We start from the raw sequence: 19,816 nt of genomic DNA, 5'->3' as shown, positions 1-19,816 counted from the left end.
TATCTAAAACCTCCCTAGGACACAGTGGAGGCCACAAAACTGTGAGGTTGGGGGGGGGGTGTAGGACAAAAGGTCTTGTAAATAAACGTCTCGTTTGGATTTGGGGGGAAGTGGGAAATAAGACTGATAAATGAAAAGGCTATAATTTGGCATCCATGTAAATTCATTTCTGCAAGGAAGCCACAGTTAATCTCCCAACATGCTTACCCTTATCATGAGATTCCTTTTCCCAATTCTGAATAGATGTGCGCCCTCCTTTTACAAACTAGATTATAAATAGCACAATTTTTATGTTGCTTCAGCTGGTGATGGAGTCAGGTCGGACATTAGTGACCACACTCAGTTTCAGAGTCTGCAGAGGCAGGGCCAAGTGGATCCTGCTCTCAAAACTCGGATGTCTATGCCCTTCCCTGCTCAAGACTCATCCTTTCTTGGCCATCGGGCTTTCCTACATTTGTCTTCTGAGATCACCACTCTCTGTCTCAGGACAAGTGTTTTCAGCCACCTTTGCCTTGAGGAAATGTCATGACTAAGAGGGTGGTTTTGACTAGTCAAGGTAAAGCTGGAAACTGAGATAGAAACCTGTAGGCTATATCCTCCCAGCTTCATGTGAGGCCCTTGTCTGGTTAGAACCAGACACCCTTGTTGCACCTCATACAACCCTCAGCTATTTTAGACAGGGTGGAGGCGGAGAAACAATAAAGAAACAGAGCAACAGAAGATAGGACAGAAGAATGCATTTAAACAAACAAAAAAAGAAACACTAATTAAGATGTTTAAAGATTAGGTAAGGGTAATAGAAAAGGCTACAAAATGTCTTATAACTTTGCCTACTATAAATTAATTGCAACAAATGTACATGAGAAAAAAAATCACATGTTATTTTGAAAGATTTCTAAGAATAAGATGCTTATCAAATGATTACAACTCCATATAGCCCTGGAGATTTTTTTATGAGTGACCATTTGCAATGAAATACTCATTAACTGACTGATTCCTAAATGTTGGTGTTGCTTTACTAAAACTAGACATGAACCTTTAGCAAACCTGAACATTTTACAACTCAATTGTTCTCCATCAATGGTGCTCAGTACCCAGACATTTATATTTGGATAATTGTCATTGACTTAAAATACTTCCTCAAAATACTGCAACTCTGAAGGAACTGTGATTAAATATTTAAGAGCCATTCTGTAGCTAAACTCTTCAAGCTACACTTATGTCCCTGGTGCTGTTTATGCGAATGTCAGGCTTGTTCACTTACTCAACTCTGAGCATACTCTGGATCCCAGAGAGGAAGCAAGTGCGGCCAGTCTTGTCAATGAACATCCCTCATTCTATCATGACTCCTAGTTTAACCAATGAACATCCCTTATTCTAACATGACTCCTAGTCTTACCAATGAACATCCCTCATTCTATCATGACTCCCAGTCTTACCAATGAACATCCCTCATTCTATCATGACTCCCAGTCTTACCAATGAACATCCCTCATTCTATCATGACCATGACTCAACAAAATTGTTCTGGAAAACTTCATCAGTCTATTAAATTTGCAGGAAGGAGAGATGATGGGGAAGAAAGATGGAGGATACTCTCCACACTCATGCAGGAATTCTAACAAACACAATTACAACATCCCTATCTTCTTCTTTCTTTTTCTAACTTATCAACTACAACTTTTTAACTGATAACATTATATATATGGTGTATAGGTACAGGTTACAAGGCGATGTTAGGATATATGACTAATTTGTAAAGAAAAATACTTTAAACTAATTGGCGCACCAGTCACTTCAAATAAGAATCTTTGTGTGGAGAACATAATTAAAGTTAATGGATTAGCAACTTTGAAATATACTAAACTAAGGTTTAGTATATTCACCGAGGCTTTGAAAAAGATAAAAAAAAAACAAACAAACAAACAAAAAGAAAGAAATCCTTATTCTTCCTACCTGATACAGTGTCCTATGGCCACCAACTGGTAACTGCCACACACCCCAGCCTCTGAGAGCCCTCCTGTACTGTCTGCTTCTACCACTTTAATTGTTTTAGATTCTGCACATACATGAGCATGTGTGTTCCCCTTTCTATTCCTGGCTTACTTCACATCAACACAAATTTCTCCGGCTCCATCACTGCGGCACACAATAGACGTCCCTTGAAGACTCAATAGTATTCCTCCATGTTTGCACACCACTGTCTCTTTATCCATTCACTGATGACCTACATATATGTTGATTCCACAACTCAGCTTCTCAAAACTGAGTAATAAACTGTAATGAACATGTTGTACAAGTATCACTTTTGAAAAATTGGTTTCATATCTTTTTTACTAAACCACCAAAATGACAAAGGCAGACTTGCATTTCCACATCTGTATTGACCTATGGTATCAATATAGTTTGGATGCAATGGATTCATTAATGTTTCTCGGTTAAAGGCAAATTTGTGTTGAAAACAAAAATGTCCATGGCGGGTGGGGGGGGGGGGATCTTCAATTATGAACTTGATCTAGCCTGGAAATAGAAAGTCCAAAGATGGAGCTGTTGCCAAGAAACTTTAGGTGGTTATGGCTTGCAAGAAGCTGAATAAACAGGGAGAGCCCTGAATCTAATAAGAAAGCAGGTCGATTCAGTCTACTGCAATAAAGCAGGCCTTTCTTATTTTCACCTTGCTTTCTGCAATCTCATTTGGGACACAGCTATGCTTCTCCCTAGATTTCAGCCCCTCCTTTCTCACCTGCCTCCCCTTACCCCTCAATCCCTCTGCTCACAGTGGGTTTGCACCTCAGTCTCTGTTCCCTTTGTTAAATCTTAGTCACTTCAGACTTCGTACTTGTTTTGAAATATGTTATCAGGCTTTTTTTTTTTTTTTTTTTGTATACCTGCTGTATATGGCTTCTACATACACATTCATGCACACTTCCACATTTGCTATTTGTCTGAGTGATATATCAACTATGCATGCATTGTCTCCCTGTTTATGATACAGCAGAAACATGGAGTTCTCTTGGGGGTGTGGTTCCATGAGGATAGAGTCTACATATGATATGAATCCATGGCTGACCAGAATCTCCCAAAGGAGTTCCCTGTCATTCTGGTTTCTTCTTGTTCATTTGCTTGTTGTTAAACTTGCTTATTTTTTGTTCACTCTGAAGGACAACATGAAATTCCAGTTCAGGGCTATAAGTCAGCATTGTTGCCTTTAGACACATTATCCCAAGTTTCTAAAATAGTCTGGAATTCAGGAAAATATCAAAGGGGAGAAAATCATCTTAGAAGTGTATCGAAAAGACATAAGAAAATAACCTTTAATAACATTCAACATTTTGAAATCTGAAAGACTGTTACTGGTCTACTATTTAAAGTAGTAAAAGGATGGGGAATAAGATGGCGTCATGGGTGAAGGCACTCACCACTGACATCTTGATTCCATTTCTGGAACCAACAGGAAAAAGCTGGATGTGGTGGCACCCTCAGGGACAGGGACAGAGGAGTCACAGAAGCCTGTGGGCCAGTGTGGCAACAGACACAAGAGAAACCCCACCTCAGAAACAAGACTGAAGAGAGGACCAACTCCAGAAAGCGGTCCTTTTGGCTGTCACAGTGAGCTATGACGCACATGTTACCTCTGCTCCAACATACATACACACTTGGAGACATACATACATGTATGTGTGCATGCATAAATGTGTTTTTGTTTAAGTTCAAAATACTGTAGTAAAAGTCAGTGACTAAATGATTTGCATATCCCTAAGAACTGGAAGGATCTAGGAAGGAGAAAGCTGAGAAAGGATGGCAGTGCTGTAATGCAACAATAGCCCTTGGTGACCAGGGACAGACATTGCTGTTAAGTGGAGAAAAGCTTTGGTTTTGGTCTTTTAAGGATCTGATGGCATGACTTTGTCTAACCAAAGAGAAGTAGATTGCTCGGAATAGGCGGCGCCACTTTCCTTGGTAAGGATTCTAGTGCTCTCATCCAGCACCAGACAAGGAATCTAACCTGGACCAGTACTTCTGCTGGGATCTCCCAAGGACCATTCAACTGCACTGCAGTCCTTCATCTGGATGGTGGAGAAGCAGAGAAAGCATCTGCTGGGAAATCTCCACTGGCAGCATCTCCAGCTGCTTCCGGGAGCTGGGCAGAGATCCCGACAAGAGCAGAAATGAGGGACAGTGACAGAGCTGGTGACCTGGAATGCTGGGGCCAGCCCCAGGTCCTTGGTGTTCTTACTGCCTGGGGCTCTAACACTGAATAAAGAAGTTCCTGTTTTTATTTTCCATGGTTACCATGCAGTAAATCTCCTTTTTTCCTATGGATATTTTAAACTCACCCTTGTAAGGCAGTGTTAGTAAATGCAAGCATCTGTATGCATAAAACAGAAGTGCTGTTTCAAGAGCTAGTAAAGGGAGATGTATGAATGATACCTTGACTGAGAAAGGAAAGGATGGGCCTCATACCAGACAAAGAATTTTCCCAAAACTACTTCAAATGTCTAACTACATTATATGTAAAATCCTATAAGTCTGTACAATGTATAGATTTATATATATACATACATACATATACATATACATATACATATATATATATATATATATATATATATATATCATAATCATACAAGGGACTACCACGCAACAATAGCTATTAACCTCTTGTCTGGTTTTTTAGGAAGTCTGACAGGTTTGGCAAAATTATTTGGACAGCATCCAAGTCACTGTACACTCATGAAAATGTCAGTCTGATGGCTGCATGTTGACTTATAAGTAGCTAACAAACGTTACAGAAACCCCAGAAGTAAAGTCAATCTGCTGCCTCAATTCTGGCCTCTAAAGGCCTGTGGCCATGACAGCAAGGGGACTCTTTAAAAAAGCCACAGAAGTACTCTAGAGATGTGTGGAGCAGGTAGAGAAAAGGCAGGAAGACATTGTACAGTAAACTACACTTTGTGCACATCACTCCTAAGGTCTCTCTCACCACGTTCTATTATTTGACCAGCCGTTCACTGAGCTTTTGAATTCCGAACCGTAGGCAACCACTACTGTTCTCACAGATACGCACAATAGCAAATCCGACAAATAGGAGAATCCCCACAGACCTGTAACAGAAGAAACTGTGAAGTCCAGGCTAGGGGGGGTGGGGCTGGGGCTGCTGAGAAATGGATCAAGCAGCACCTATTCCCAGCTCGGGGAATCAAATTCTGAATACAAGAATCACAAAGAATTCAATGGGTAAGACTGGTGTGAGGTGGGCTCCGTGTATCCAAAGACTCACAGTGATCACTCTTAACGTAAGCATTGTTATCTGAATGCAACTCGATAGCATAATGACGAGGCTTCGTAATACCATCTGGGCACGGCTTAGAAGAGTGGAACAAGTTCTGTAACTCAAAGCCTCACAAACAATGGCTCTTTGAGCCTCTGGTGGAAGAGCATCTGGACAGGCTCCAGAGTCCCCGTGCACACTGCCTGCCCACATGGCTCGAAGATGGGGTTTTGCCTAGTTTCCCTGGATGCAGAAAACAAAGCTTTCCCCTCACACTTAAACAATACTTAAACTTGGGTCACTGTTGCAATGGCCTGAAACAGAGAACTTGGAAACCATTCATACCTCTCTACTTTCCTCCCCAGCAGTGATTCTAACTCAGAAAACTTGTGTGGATTCGCCTGCCACCACACCAAGGCCAAATCAATTGTGTTGGTTTTATAACCCTCCCCTAAAGCACTCGACTCTTTAAATAATGCTCCACAAATTCAGAAAGATTCAACCCCTACAAAACATACGGTTGCTTTCGAACGAATCCCATCACAACCAGAGCTTTCTATGGGCAAGGCCTAAATTAATTACAGCTGCAAGTGGATCACTCAACAAACTTCAAGGAGCCACACACAGCCCAGATCCACCTTGGTCCAAATCCTCCCTGACACACCCAAGTAAGGTTAGTACACATGAGAGCACTAACTGCACACTGGAGCACTAACTGCACACTGAAGTACTAACTGCACACTGGAGCACTAACTGCGCACTGGAGCACTAACTGCACACTGGAGCACTAACCGCACTGGAGCACTAACTGCACACTGAAGTACTAACCGCACTGGAGCACTAACCGCACTGGAGCACTAACTGCGCACAGTACACTGAAGCACTACCTGCACGCTGGAGCACTAACTGTACCCTGGAGCACTAACTGCACACTGGAGCACTAACCGCACTGGAGCACTAACCGCACTGGAGCACTAACCGCACTGGAGCACTAACTGCACACTGGAGCACTAACTGCACACTGGAGCACTAACCGCACTGGAGCACTAACTGCGCACAGTACACTGAAGCACTAACTGCACGCTGGAGCACTAACTGTACCCTGGAGCACTAACTCCACACTGGAGCACTAACTCCACACTGGAGCACTAAGTTCACACTGGAGCACTAACTGCACACTGGAGCACTAACTCCACACTGGAACACTAACTCCACACTGGAGCACTAACTGCACACTGGAGCACTAACTGCACACTGGAGCACTAACTGCACACTGGAGCACTAACTCCACACTGGAGCACTAACTGCACACTGGAGCACTAACTGCACACTGGAGCACTAACTGCACACTGGAGCACTAACTGTACACTGGAGCACTAACTGCACACTGGAGCACTAACTGCACACTGGAGCACTAACTGCACACTGGAGCACTAACTGCACACTGGAGCACTAACTGCGCACAGTACACTGAAGCACTAACTGCACGCTGGAGCACTAACTGTACCCTGGAGCACTAACTCCACACTGGAGCACTAACTCCACACTGGAGCACTAACTGCACACTAAAGTACTCACTGCACACTAGAGCACTAACTGCACAATGGAGCACTAACTGCAAAATAGAGCATTAACTGCACACTGGAGAACTACCTGCTTGATAGAGCACTAATTGCAAAATGGAGTACTACCTGCACAATGGAGCACTACCTGCACACTGGAGCACTAATTGCAAACTGGAGCACTAACTGCCCACTGGAGCACTACTCCACGCTGGAGCACTAACTCCAACATAAACTCAGAGACAAAACAATAGGATGGAGAAAGTGGATGAAGAACGGAACAAGGGTGTCTACCTAACAAAGGCCTTGGGCAGATCCCTTGCTTATTGAAACAATAGCTCTTACACTTTGACAGTTCTTGTGAGACTTAACAAAGACCTGCTGCCCAAAACAGTTCTCGATAAAGCAGTACTCTGCACTTTGATAACCGTGTATATTCACAGGAGCACTAAACTTTTAGGTCCCACAGATGTCCTGCCTCTGAGTCTTGGCTCTTCTGCTTCAGTTTCTGTACTGGCTAAGGGCCTTCTAGAATGTTGTTGTTGGTGGGGGTGGTTTTGCTTTGTTTTGTTTTTTTCTGAGTCGCGCCACAAGTCCATCAGTTTCTTCTGATTATTACCCAACATCTTTATTCATTTCCATTGCCACCGTGTTTTTCTTCCACACCATTTCAAGAGACTGAAAACCTTTTTTTTTTTTTTTTACAAACCTATAAGGAGGTTGCCACAGGCTTTCTTGCTATGTGCTGGGATTTCCTTTGACTCAAGGTGGAAATGCCTAATGATGACTCAGTATTAAGTGTACACTCTCCCTTTACTCCGTTCTGTCCTTTTTCAGTCTTTCTCATTGTATCTACAAAGCTCCACGTGTAAAGTGTTAAGATACAGTTTCCAAAGTTAGAGACCATCTGGCTCTACACAGTAAGACAGGGCAACCAGAACTATGTAGAGCGACCCTTCCCCCAACACACACACACACACACACACACACACACACACATGAGGTCATGAGGTGAAATTTAGAATTGCAGTAGGAAAATGAGCTACGTAATATATTCAAACCTGAGTACCTACCACAAAACACTTTCAATGAGAGAACAAAATATATATATATATATATATATATATATATATATATATATATAACTCATCAAGAATTAACTTCATTAGTAATAGCCAAGCAGCTTTTCAAATAAACAGTTTTAAATTGTCAGGCACAAATTTCTCAAAAAAATGAAAGGGCAGGGGTCATTGAGACAATTGGTACCAATCAGAAAACAGGACTCCATCTTCTTCTGAGACCAGACTAAACTCTCTGATCACAGCGGGATTGAGATAAAGAGGCACCTGTTTTAAATGCAAATATCAACAACTGTTTTCTACTAAAAATGGCTGAGTCCTCAGTGAAGCACTGATCTCTGAAGAAACCAGATTCCCACCTAAGTTAAATCCCCAGGAGCAAAGCCTATAGCCTCACTGATCTTCCTCTCAGGGACAAAACATATTGCTGTTTAGCAGCACAAGCAAGCTACTTCAATTAACAACCTGCCTTTTAAGGTAGAAGTGTCTACACAGAACTCATCGGAGGACTATCTTTTCAACCAGTATGAATTAAAATGAGAATGCAAACACTAGTAAAAGATGATTATTGGCAAAAGAGTGCACATAAGCAGCCCTGAAATGTCCACACCCCAAGACTCTACAGAAATCCTCTTCTCCAAGACACTGAAAATGACAACACACAAAATGTGTGGGAATTTAAATGTAACTCAGACTAACCCTTCCGATGAGCGCAAAGATAAAGCAGTGTGTGTCAACTAATTCTCCTTTGGTGCTCCAGCTTGTCTTGACAAAAGCATATGGCACGTCCATTAAAAAGGCTTCTTATGAAGCCATTGTTGTCTGGAAAAAAAAATGACTGGCTCTTTTAAACCTATTTAAATATCTCAAGAGAATTAAAACATTTCCACCAACTTTACATTGGACTTGAAATCCCCTCTAATGGTTTCACACCAAAATTACTTGTCAGTTTACAGAAAATACCACGCAGGGACATTCAGCTCTGTGCCAGTTCAAAGACACCAGCTCACATCTGAAATCCTAACAGAAGAAAAGCAGCGCAGTGACAATGGGATCTGACATCCTATAAACAGACGGCCACCACCGCAGAGAACAGAATAAGCTCTACCTCATTCAGTGACAGCTTTTCTCCTGCTTACGGACAGCCTTGAGGGGCAGAGGATCTTCCTTTTGTTTGTTAAAAGACAGAGGAATGCAGCCATGTTAGTTCCCACAGTCCATTCTTACCACCAATCACCAGGATCCCAACCCATTTCTCTATTGTTCCTTAGACCAGCGCTTTCCAAAGGAGGACTTCACCGTTTCCAATCCTTCTTCGCTTTTATTCAACTCATTAAAATAGAGGCTCTCTCTTCTCCATTCCACTAAGGATCATCCATGCCCACTACAGGCCAATGCCAAACCTTACCAGAACCTCTTGCAATGCACTGCACAATGGAGCAGCTCCTCTTTCCCCAGGTCCTCAATGGGCTCCAATTACACATGCCCAGTTCTCTCCTATTTCACTGACTACCTCTTTGCAACTGCCCCAGTCCCTCTCATCCTGACAAAAGACTGAAGAGTCACAATACTGGAACCCTGGACCTCTCCTTGTTCCAGTCTACACTCTCTCCACAGGTGAACTCATCTTCCTCCATTGCTATCGAAGCACCAGGACATGAGGATGCCCATGTGTATATCTCTAGGCCATACCTGTCCCCTGTCTTCAGACTCATATACCCCACTTTTGATTGTTAAGGGTTGGGCTTACCCAAGGTTTTGCCCGAGGCCCTGACGTATGGAAAAGGAACGCAACTCCTTCTCTAAAAGCAGGGACATGCTTGGCAGAGGCAGGGATGCTTCAGTAGCTAAGCACATGTTGGAGGATCCAGCCTACTGTGTGTGCTGGCATCCCTGGGCCTGGACTATTCTCTACTTCCTTTCCTTTCTGGAGCTCCTGCCCCAGCATCCATCAATGAGAGGCCATTATAGGTTTGTAAGGACCAAAACCTAAGCTATAACACCCATCCAATGGCTTTTGGTTCATATGATATCATGACAGAAAGCGATGTAGAATAGTGATAAACCTCCACTTTCTACTTTGAATATGTTTGGCTTTTAATCAATCAGCTCTCAGAAACCACTTACACTACAATCTTTAATTAATGCAAAGCTTCCTGTGTGTGCACAATCCATTAACTTATTTATAACACTCAATGTTAATAAATTTTCAGTTTCAAGAAGAAAATTTTCAAGAAGAGAATTCAATTACAGATGTATGGATTTATTAAAATGTATAAATATGAGAAGCTGGCATGGGATTTTTAGGACACAGAAATAATCTAGAATTTCTCCACTACAAACTTCAAACTAAAATAAAGGTTTACAAAAAGACAAATATTGCCTATTTACTTGCAAATGTGGAACTGGGGCCAGGGAGGGTGCATTAAAGTAAAAGAGGGATGTTGGAGAGAAGAACAGTAACCAGCAAGAAAAGAGATTAAAAAGTAGAGAATGTAAATATGATCTATGGACATTATATAAATTGTAAAATATATGCCACAACGGGGCCCATAATTGTGCACAATCTGCACTATGTAAAAATAAATAAAGAACAGAAGGAAATTTCAGTTGACTTAGACAAGAAGCATGAGAAGTCCTAAATATTGATCTTAAATTAAACTGGTTTTAATCTTAGCATTAAACTTAGAATCTGTGTAAGATTAAAACAGCAGGTTTAAAATTAGTTTTAATATTTACTAGATCACTGTCCAGCTCTTGGGCACCCTCGGTGGCAAGTGCCATCCTTCTGAAGCGGAGGCTCACTTATACAGACATACTTTCCTTTGCTTATCCAAAGGGTTTCATGTCAACGGTTGATATGCTCTTCCTCAGTGGTCCTTGCACTGGTCTCTTTCCACTACAGATCCAGAAGAGCAGAGCAGAACAAGGTGTAGTATCTTGACTATACTATAAGTGTCTTATACAAGTATAGTATCTTCACTATACTATAAGTATCTTATACAAGTATAGTATCTTCACTATACTATAAGTATCTTATATAAGTATAGTATCTCCACTATACTATAACTGTCCTATATAAGTATAGTGCCTTATGTAAGTACAGTGTCTTGACTATACTATAAGTGTCTTTTTTTTTTTTCTCATTCACAAATTTATTCCCCTCCTTCTCCCCATGTGAGAAATACGTAACATTACAGCGAGTGGGGAGCCAGAGCCATGGAGGCTGCTCTGGCCTCCTGCCCTGCAGAGACTTCTGGAGCCACACTGCACCACACTCCTGCACAGTCACTGTAGGTGAGGCGGCCACAGGCCTAGTCATGTCCACGTACACCAGGACCATGTGAAGGCTCCCCCAGATCAGGTTGGGCACAGAGGACTACTTCCATGCTTGGGTGACCGGAAGGTGACATTTCATCTCAGTGCCCATTTCTTCCCAAGCAAGCAGAGAAAATATTCCTATGGGGTTGTCCAGGGAACAGAGCAAAATGACGCTGGGCTGTTGGTTAAGGACTGACCTGATAGAGCTCAGTACCCTTCCCCTGTCTTGGCTTTGCCATAGGTGCTGGGGACTGACCCAGGGCAGGATGGCCAGGGCTGGTGCTGGGGCTGTTAGTGCTGGACTGGACTCCCCTGGCTCCTCCCCGTCCTCCCCTCATCACGTAGCCATGTGTGTCCTTTGTCCCCAGTTAGGCCTTCACCTAACTCAGCTGCTCCTGAATTTAAAGACACCAACTTCTGCCTCTTCTAGAAGAAACTGAGGTACAGTTTCAGTCTTGGTTTCAGTCTGGGGAATCTTGGGGATGGGTCATTTTCACCCCCTGGGAGGAGCCCTGCAAGTGCCACTTCTGGGGACCAGGGCCCGGGAGAATGACCCTGTTTCCTATATTCAGAGATTTCGGGTGTGCCACTGAAAAGAGGTCGGGCCTTTGTCTCACCTTGTCCTACAGCCAGAACCATCTGGGGCCTCTGGTCCTTCCTCCCCACCCTTCGTAGCTGGTCACTTATGAGCTATGGGGTTTTGGCCAAGTCCTTAGCTTCTCTTTCCTGGGCCACAGTTTCCCAATGTGGAAAAAACCTCACAGGATGAGTCTCAGCCCCTTTTCCTCCAGAGCCAAACCTCTGGCTTTCCTCTAAGGTGGTCTTTCTTTTTATTTTTTCTTCTTTTTTTAAAGACAGAGTTTCTTTCTGTGGTTCAGCTGGCTGTCCTAAAACTTACAATGGGACCCAGGCTCATTCCTGCCTCAGTGTCTGAATGCTGGAATTCCAGGTGTGTGCCATGATGCCCGGCTTTCTCTATCGTTAATAAACACTGGCCCAGTTTGAAGGTCCATATTAATTATGCCTCCCATATATCCTCAGGAGGTCTCCTTATTCTGGGGCTCCTTCCATCAGGAACTAGACAGCCATGGCAGAGACTGCTGTGCCCACAATCCTGGAGCTGTAGTGGTTGGCCCAACCCCAACCCCAGAAGCTGTGAGTAGGCTGCCAGATGGCCAAACAGCATAGCAGGGGTCTCTTATCTTCTTAGAACAGCAGAAGGCAACAAACTGAATAGAGGGTATCAAAAAAAACAAACCCTCATGTCCTAATCCTCTGACCTGTGTGTCCCCACTTAGAAAAAGGGTCTTCAGAGATGTAATAAAGGCTCTTTCAATGTGGTCATCCTGGATTTAGGGTGGGTCTTGTACTCAGTGCAGGTGTCCTTGCAAGAGACAGATGGAGGAAGAGAAAGCCACATGAAGACAGGATACAGGGTCCAGATCTGGAGCCGCTGAAGCCAGAAAAAAGTGGGGCCCAAGCACCCTGACCTCAGCTGCTGGCTTCCAGAACGGTGGGAGAACAGGTTACTCTGTCCCACATCACATTCTTAGTAATATGTCGTGTTTGGGCAAGGAAGGTGGGACCCACAGAAAGGGTGGGGGGACCCAGGCCTGAAGGGGTATGGAGGGTGCAGACAGATGTGTGTGTGACATCTAACCCACCCAACTGAGAAATGCCACTGAAGGACAGGAGAAATATGTGCCACCTGAAACAAGTCAGATTTGAGCCAGCTAGGGTCAGTCTGTGCCAAGGGAGGGAGTGGGGTAATGCCACAGGCTGAGGGGTGAGGAGACCTGCACAGGCACGATCCCCTCGGGACCTCAGAGGAAGAACGAGGAGAGAGAGATCGGGCACCAATTGCACTTGCTGCCTCCATGGGAGCAGCACTGGCCTGAGGCAAGGCTCACGGTAGCCTGTGCCACCAAAGGAAGGAGGCTCTCTAATGACGGGCAGGTGACCTTGTCTACATCCTGATCAGGCTCGAGCCCTGGTTCCGTTTTTTACCTTTGCTACGGCAGTGGAGAGACACAGACAGGTTGGCTGAGACCTTGACAGTCCAGTGTGGTTCCTGATGGGGCTGAGTGCTCCCAGGGGCAAATGCCCAGATTCTGTCAGTAAGGGGTGACCACACGTCACAGTACATCAAGGTCCTCCTGGCTTCTGCTAGGCCAGAGCAGCCAGGCCAGGAGGTGTGAGGAGGAGGCCCTACTGGCGACCACATGGCCACAGACAAGTCCAGGCGCAGCGGCGTGTTATTTCCTGGAAGACGCTGCCTGGCATTTGGGAGTACAGTGAGAACTGCAGACCTGGCCACGCACCTCCTGCAGCTCCTCACGCAGCTCCTCCAGGGCACTCAAGGTGGGCATTGCTTGTGCCTGAGCCTGCAGCGCCTCTAGTGCCAGTGCCAGGCGACCCACCTCATCCTGCAGGGCGTTCCAGGCCGCCCGCTGCTCCTCCTCCTTATTGCGCTGCTGAGTCTGGTGGCGCCAGTACTCCAGGACCAGGCAGCCTCCGCCCACAATGAAGATGGTGGCCTCACCCAGCAGCTCAGCACCCAGCTCTGCTGCTGCCTCCTCATTCAGCGGCTTGATGGCTGTGCCTCGGAAACCCATGATGCGCACCTTGGTCCGCATCTCCACCCAGTGGTACAGCTGGGCTGGCGGCAGGCAGACGTAGGTCTTGAAGAACTCGCTGCAGCGGGCGGCATCCTTGATGCGGTTGGCCAGCGGCTTGCTAACCTGCAGGATGCCCAAGTAGAACAGCTTCGCCATGGGGAACGCGCCCACCACCATCTTGGCGGCCGCCCTGGGCACTATAAGTGTCTTATATAAGTATAGTTTCTTCACTATACTGTAAGTTTCTTATATAAGTATAATTTCTTCACTTTACTATAAGTATTTTATATAAGTATAGTATCTTCACTCTAAGTATCTTATATAAGTATAGTGTCTTCACTATACTATAAGTATCTTATACAAGTATAGTATCTTCACTATACTATAAGTATCCTATATAAGTATAGTGCCTTATGTAAGTATAGTATCTTGACTATACTATAAGTGTCATATAAGTATAGTATCTTCACTATACTATAAGTATCTTATACAAGTATAGTATCTTCACTATACTATAAGTATCTTATATAAGTATAGTATCTTCACTATAAGTATCTTATATAAGTATAGTATCTTCACTGTACTATAAGTATCTTATGTAAGTATGGTATCTTCACTATACTATTAGTATCTTATACAAGTATAGTATCTTCACTATACTGTAAGTGTCTTAAAGTACAGTATCTTGACTATAATCCCATCACTGAGAATCAAGCAGAAACTGCTGAGTGTTGGCCAGCCTAGGCTACCTGGTAAGTTTTAAACCATCCTAGACTACAGTGCAGTGCCGAATTTCAAAAGAAAAGGAATAAGAAGAGGAGGAAAGGAGAAGGAAGAGAGAGAGCAGAGGCTACACTCAACACTAGAAATGGCAGCAGAGTAAGCAGAAAAATGAACCACATAGGATGTCAGAGCCTCCGTCCTTAGATCACTTCCTTCTGTTTCATCTGCAAGCTTATGTTTAACGGGAAGTAAAAGAGAATCTGCAGAGAGAATCACTCAGAGAATGAAAAAGGCAGAAGATTCAAAGTACTGACCAAGTGCACCTCCTTCACCGACACACAGAGCACTGCCCTGGTCCTCTCCAATAGACGTGGCTGATGACTGCTCTCCCAGTGGACTTCCTCGAGAGCCTTTCCTAGATGCTCAAAATAGCACAATGTTCAATGTGCAGTGCTACCGGGAAAGCCATAAAGATAGGCATCCACATAAGCTATCCCTTATAAAGATTCCTTACAAAACAATGGTGAAAGCCCCAAGGTGCCTGATTGAGGAGCACATATGCCATGTGCACTAACCTCGGGTTGCCTTTTTCAAAGCTTGGCTGGCATTGCAACCCAGGGTCGGGGTTCTCCCCACCAGTGCCTTATGCAGCTCCTGTTCAATAAATATTTAACTACGAAGGAGTGTAGATGTTTTAAATTTTAAAAACGACCTTTAGACATCGACCTCAATATTTATATTCCACAGAAGTAGTCACATTTTAAATACCTTTGGGAAGAACACACAGCGCAGCCATCTCAAAATGGAAATTTAAAAAAAAAAAAAGCAAATATGTACAAAATCTGAAATGCCTGCTATAGAACACACACACACACACACACACACACAAAGGAATCTGGCTTTTTACACTCAGGCTAAAAGTACAATTCTTTCATTCATGGGCTTCACGGTTTTAAGCATCTTTTTCTACCAGAGGAATAGTTTCATACCATAAACTATAGATCCCTGTTAGCAAAATGCTTTTCCCTAGGGGGGAAAACAGTTTTAGCTTCCTGGACAAAATAGCTCGAATTTAAAGTAGTTCTTTTTTCTTTTTCATCAGAAATATGTGATGACCTCTATGCAAAATATAATGAAAAAGATAAACAATGCTGTGGGCTGGGAAATGAGGTCGGGGTTTGTTATCAGTAAGGAATCAGATCCATGAATTTGGAGCTCTTCCGAGCAACTGAAACCAAGACAGCACAAGCATGTTTATGCATGCTGAGCCCTCCTGGTAACAAGCTGTCCCACAGAAGACACCAGTGGGGACACTAATGCTAATTGCTAGGCTTCCTCCTAAATTCTCCCATGCTAAATATCTGATGCATAGAAACACTGGTGATGTCAAAATTAGATAAAAATCCTTTGGGGCCTATCACGTTGCAGTAAAACCCCAACCTACAGTAAACACACAACATATGCAAATGAAGACGGCCTCAGCCTGAGATTCAGTAAAAGCGAGTCCAGTCTAGTTCACTCCGTAGGAAGTCTTTTCCATGAATACAAACAACCTTGACTCCGGAGCTGGTGATCACTGGCAGGGACCCGAGATGAAAACGATAAAACACCCTTGCCCCTTCTCCAAGACTAGGGACCAAAGTCTGTGGCAGAAAACAAGAATCTGGTGCAAACACCTGAACGACTCTCACCTAGGAGTCCCCCAGAGCACATGGGCTTCTGTTCCGGGTTTAATAAAATGGTTAGACTGAAGACGATGGAGGTACTGAAGGGGGCTGAGCCGGGAAGGGGCACGAGCACAGTTGAACAAGAGGGATGCTTGGATGGGTCAGTGAAATCAAGCCAACATTCCTGTGGGCGTATGGTGACAGACAAAGGCTTAGAGAAGAAATGAGAAATAAACGGTCTATGAGATCTAAAATGTATGAATGGAATAAGAGAGGGATGTGCTGCTATCAATGACAATTAATTATGCAAAATTAATACTGTTACCATAAAATGCACGGCGTTTCCGTGCGCAAGTCGCTACTAAATGCTCATTTGCCTTATCCCACTTAACTCTATTTTTTTATTCATGGAGATGGACACTAGCATTGCACACATATCAGGTAAGAGTCAAGCGGCGTTTAGGGTTGTGAGGCGGCGTGACCAAAGTCACAGCCCAAGACGTAGGAACTGGAAGTCAAGGCCGACGATGGCTCAAAGCAGCCCTGTGGTCCACGCTGCCACCTACCCTCCACACCCCTCGGGATTCTGAATTTGAGGATGACCAGAAAGCACTGTTCTCCTGAAAGCACCTCCGTCTTAGTGAACCACACTGAGTTTCTACACGGTGACTCTGATTGTGGTGCCTGCGTGCCGGTATGAATAGGTCTTTCATTTTTATACTAATTGTTCCTTCCTAACACATGCTAAATGCTGTGCTGGCTGCTTACAAGTGAGGACCTCCCATGAGTCACGTCTGAGCTCTGTGGACCAGCAGCTGTTACGGCTCTGAGGTTACATTATCTGCACTTCTCCATTTTGTATAACCTTACCTTCTAGAGAAGGGGTCATATCACCTACGTCATCTCTTAACCTAGAAGGCTCTCTGCTCCCAGGTAGATAAAAAAAACTGGGCCATCCTGGTGTTTCTCTACTAAGTCACAAATCTAAATGAGACCCAATCTCTGGGCTATCTAGTAAAGTTTAATGCCCTGACACCTCACAAAGAAGACAGCAGTGGCAGGTAGAAGCCATCGATATTTTCAGCGGGCCCTGCAGAATGTGGATCATTACAGAGGAAAGGTGTGCACAGATCTGGTCACAAGAATGTCTCTGAGACACTTGAAGCACCACATTCTCCTCCTTCTGTGCAGTTCTACAGCTATAAGAAAGTAAAGTCCCCCAGGTAACCAAGTTGGCCTTAGTCTGCCTTGGAGATAGACAGATGACGTCAGCAGTGTCCATGACTGCTAAAATCACAGCAGCAGAACTGCTGGGTGTTATCTGCTCAGAATGCCTACCCTCCCAGAGAGCACATGAACAGTCACGTGGTGCATTTAAGGGACTTATAAGTCTTGCTAAGATTCCTAATCTGTCATTTTTATTGCACCAGTACTAAGACATCCAATGGTTCTTTCTTTCAAAGGTTTTTTTTTTCCTTCTTCATAATCTTATCTCGTTCTGCAAGCTTTTTAATGTCTATCACGGTGAAGGAAAGAAAATGGAAAAGCTTTATGGGTTTTATGCTGACACAAAGTCAACATCACCATCCTGGTCTTAATTAGTACTAGTTACAGCTGAGCTGGTCACAGACCGAGGCTGAGGCTTGACTGCCGGTTCAGAGCATGACCGTATCACCTTCCAGATGATCAACCCCAAGCAAGTTCCTTTACCCCTCGCCAGAAAATGGGAATCATCACGACAGTACTAACTTCTGAATACTGTGTAAGTGTATAGCTGATTTTTCTGAAGTTCTAGAACAGTGCTTTGTCACAGAATAAACATATAAACATGTACATAAATAGTGTTTATTATATAAAATATGAATAATGCTGACCATATGCGGGAATTTTGCAATTGCACCAAACAGTGAGACAGTTTCCATACCTACAAGAAGCACCATCCTTCAAAGGGAACTTTTAAAGGTTTTTGGACTCAGCCTCATTGTAGAAATAATATCAAGGCAGAAATGTAAAATTCTTACAGTACAGAATGTGAAAATAAAATCCCAAATAGTGAGGCTGAGGTCGCTCCGTGATCAAGAAACCAAGTTCTGTTTCTACTGTATACACATTAGAATGGCTCACAACTACCTCTAACTCCAGCTCCAGAGGATCTAGCGCCCTCTTCTGGCCTCTACTGCCACCTGCACTTGCATGTGCATACCCTCAACCATACACATAATTTAGAATTTAAAAAAAAAACAAAAAACCTATCTTTAAAGCAAAACATGAAAACCCCTATAAGCTAGGTAGGACTGAGACATCTGTATCCACCTGACAGGCTGGCCACATTCGTTTTCCTTCTCCTCTATCAAACACGATCTAAAGTCACCAGAACACAAACCAAGAGGGAGACATTTCAACAGTGCTGACGGAGCAGTGACTGGTGTGACTGAACAGTGGGAGCTTGTGGGGACCCGCTGACATGAGAGCTAATGGTTGCCCCAAATCTAGACCGGTTGGAAAAAAAAGGAGGGAAAAGAGGAAGTTTTGCTGGAATTACAGAGCTGTGTAAAGGCTCCTCTGGTCACGACTGAACAGTGACAGTCCCTTTCACTCCATCCCAATGTACCTAGGTTATTTTCTGTCCCATTGTACCTAGATTGTTTTCTGGAGATACTGGCATCTATGCACTTAGAAATTGGAAAACCAGCCCTGAATACTGTGCTCACTAGGACCCTCACAACCACTCCCTTGATCTGCTCACATACACAAGGCCCAATCTAACCCATTTTCCTATCTGGACATTTTTCTCTGAAATTGTTTTCTCTGAAAACAATTGAATCTTTTAGGAAGCCATTTTGGCTGCTGTGTCATTACCATAAAGGAAAGCAACTTGCTAATCAACCTTGCCTATGGAGAGGGGCTAATCAAAGATCTTGTCAAGATTTATCCTTACACAATGGATAGTATATGATAATCACGCAAATCTTGCACTTAGGAACAGCTGCAAACATGTACAAACAACATACAGAAAAGGAAAGAAAAGAAAAATAAGGAGGACTATAACAGGCATTGCACAGTACACAAAAATACTTTAATAGTGAGAAATCAGCTGGCCGTGGTGCCACACACCTAAATCCCAGCACTCAGGGGGCAAAGGCAGGAAAGTTGCAACTTTAAGGATATTCTGAGCTACATATAAGACTCTGTCTCAAAATACCATAAGGAAGGAAAAAAGGAAAAGACAGTGCATAAAGGGACCTGGAAGAGAACAGGGTGATGATTTAAAAGTTCTTTGGGGACAATTATTTCATGTATAATTCTGTATGTGACCAACATATCAACTGAATGTAAGAAAATAAATAAGGAGACGGAAATGATATTCATAAGGTCAGGAATTTGAATAGCAATGGGGGATGGATACACCAGCAAGTCCCAGATGTGAGGAACGCAAGAGGCTCCCAGGACCCAACAGGGATGAGATTGGCTGAAACGCCCAACAGTGGGGAGGAAGAACCTGTAGAGACCATATTCTGAGTTAGGCAAGGCTTGGAGGATGGGTCAAAATTTTAACCCAGAATTGCTCCTGTCT

The 19,816-nt window shown here is 43.7% G+C and overlaps 2 protein-coding genes across 2 annotated transcripts in view; both read right to left on the bottom strand.

Annotated features, from left to right (window-relative positions):
* The window catches only part of CDK14 (cyclin dependent kinase 14), a 511,537-nt gene that overhangs the window by 414,171 nt on the left and 77,550 nt on the right, over positions 1–19,816 (bottom strand). The window lies entirely within an intron of this gene.
* On the bottom strand, positions 13,490–14,029 carry LOC308435486 (optic atrophy 3 protein homolog; the record flags this gene model as incomplete). Its single annotated transcript, XM_080936161.1, has 1 exon — positions 13,490–14,029. One exon carries the CDS (start codon positions 14,027–14,029, stop codon positions 13,490–13,492), a length of 540 nt encoding a protein of 179 aa, XP_080792287.1.

The sequence above is a fragment of the Micromys minutus genome, assembly GCF_963924665.1.
Source record: "Micromys minutus genome assembly, chromosome: 23".
Taxonomy (NCBI): Eukaryota; Metazoa; Chordata; class Mammalia; order Rodentia; family Muridae; genus Micromys; species Micromys minutus.
Note: the sequence above shows the minus strand (reverse complement) of the source record. Positions and strands in the feature narration are given on the sequence as shown.